At 34.4% G+C, this 1,417-nt stretch overlaps 1 protein-coding gene across 1 annotated transcript in view; it reads right to left on the bottom strand.

Annotated features, from left to right (window-relative positions):
• Nucleotides 1-188: 188 nt before the first annotated feature.
• LOC107467141 (cysteine-rich receptor-like protein kinase 29) overlaps nucleotides 189-1,417 on the bottom strand; it is a gene marked incomplete in the record, with an annotated part of 1,632 nt that continues 403 nt past the window's right edge. The window contains 3 exon segments of the mRNA XM_016086179.3: nucleotides 189-433; nucleotides 727-837; nucleotides 921-1,417. Of these exon segments, the coding sequence (XP_015941665.3) occupies nucleotides 354-433; nucleotides 727-837; nucleotides 921-1,417 (688 nt within the window).

Genomic DNA, 1,417 nt, shown 5'->3' with positions numbered 1-1,417 from the left:
CCAAAATGAACTGTTCTATAAATCCTAAATTATTATTTATAAATATTATTTCACATCCAAATTTTTTAAGATAATAATAATAAAGAAAAAGATATAAATAAAAGCAAGAAGCGAAAAATAAGGAGAAGTGAAAGATGAAAAAAGAATAGTGAATATATTTGATTTTTTTTCAAAATTTATAAATCTATCACAACATTTTTCAAGAACTACTTATTTTATTAATCTATTAAAGATTACAACAATAAGCTGGACCAGCTGCACTTGACAAGAATCTCCTAACGAGCCAATGATGTAGCTTTCCTTAATAGAAAATAGAGAACACTTTCAAAGTTTTGTTGGGCTCCCAATTCTGCCTATGTTGATACAAATAAAAATGAGCCCAACAACAACAACGACGGAACTGTAGTGACTGTGGTACTTGATGTTTTCACCCCTGCACAAAACATAATCAATTAATTAATTAATGAGGAGTGTGACAGCGCTTTTGTTAAATTTTAACCAATATTTTACTATTAAAAGAAAATTGAATAATTTTATATCATTAAAAATATTAACTAATTAATGATTAAAAATCACAAAATTTACTCTCGCTAGACTTTCTCTTATTTAATTAATTCCTATTATAAGAAAGATTTAATCTAATATCAATAATAAGTGATGCTAGTTAAATTAAGAAAAAGAGAAGGCACTTTAAACTAAGCATATATAATGTCAGAACTCAAGTACCTTCAAAAGAAGGTGTTGGTGATGATAGAGGATCAGATGGTGGTGAAGATGGTGCGCGGGCTGAAGGTACTGAAGGTGGTAGCAGAGATGACGATGGTGAAGGCGTCGCTGCTATATCAATTAATAAGTGATTAATAAAACTAATTAATCAATATATGTATACCCAGACTCATCAGAATGATATGAGAAAGTACCTTTAGGTGAAGGAGGTGCTGGAAATGGTGATGGTGATGGTGATGGTGATGGGTGATGTGTTGAAGGATCATAGAAGAGGAAGGAGTAGGTTTCATATCTATGATAGCAACTAGGCCTAACCATTCTAGCACCAATCTTATCATTGCAAAGACTCAATAGCCCTTTGATTGACTCAACTAAGCAGCTATCACATTCTGCTTCAGACAAATCAGGAGTACACTGAACAACACCGTACACGGTTTTGTTACTTTGATCATCAACCGCAGTTCCCGCTCCATATTTTCGACGAGAGTCACCCGCTGCAGCTTTCCTTCTTAGCTTGTCCGACAAATTCTTCACCACTCCATTGAACTTGTCTGCATCTGTTGCATTGTTCATGTTACACATATAATAGGCTGGTTCTGTTTCGTTGAGGCCGAATATGGTGCGATCGGAGTACCGCAACATGCATTTCTCATCTTGGTACCAACCAATTGCCTCCTTGCGGTTTGGACAA

The sequence above is a fragment of the Arachis duranensis genome, chromosome 9, assembly GCF_000817695.3.
Source record: "Arachis duranensis cultivar V14167 chromosome 9, aradu.V14167.gnm2.J7QH, whole genome shotgun sequence".
Taxonomy (NCBI): domain Eukaryota; kingdom Viridiplantae; phylum Streptophyta; class Magnoliopsida; order Fabales; family Fabaceae; genus Arachis; species Arachis duranensis.
The sequence above is the reverse complement of the archived record's forward strand: the minus strand, read 5'-3'. Positions and strand labels throughout refer to the sequence as shown.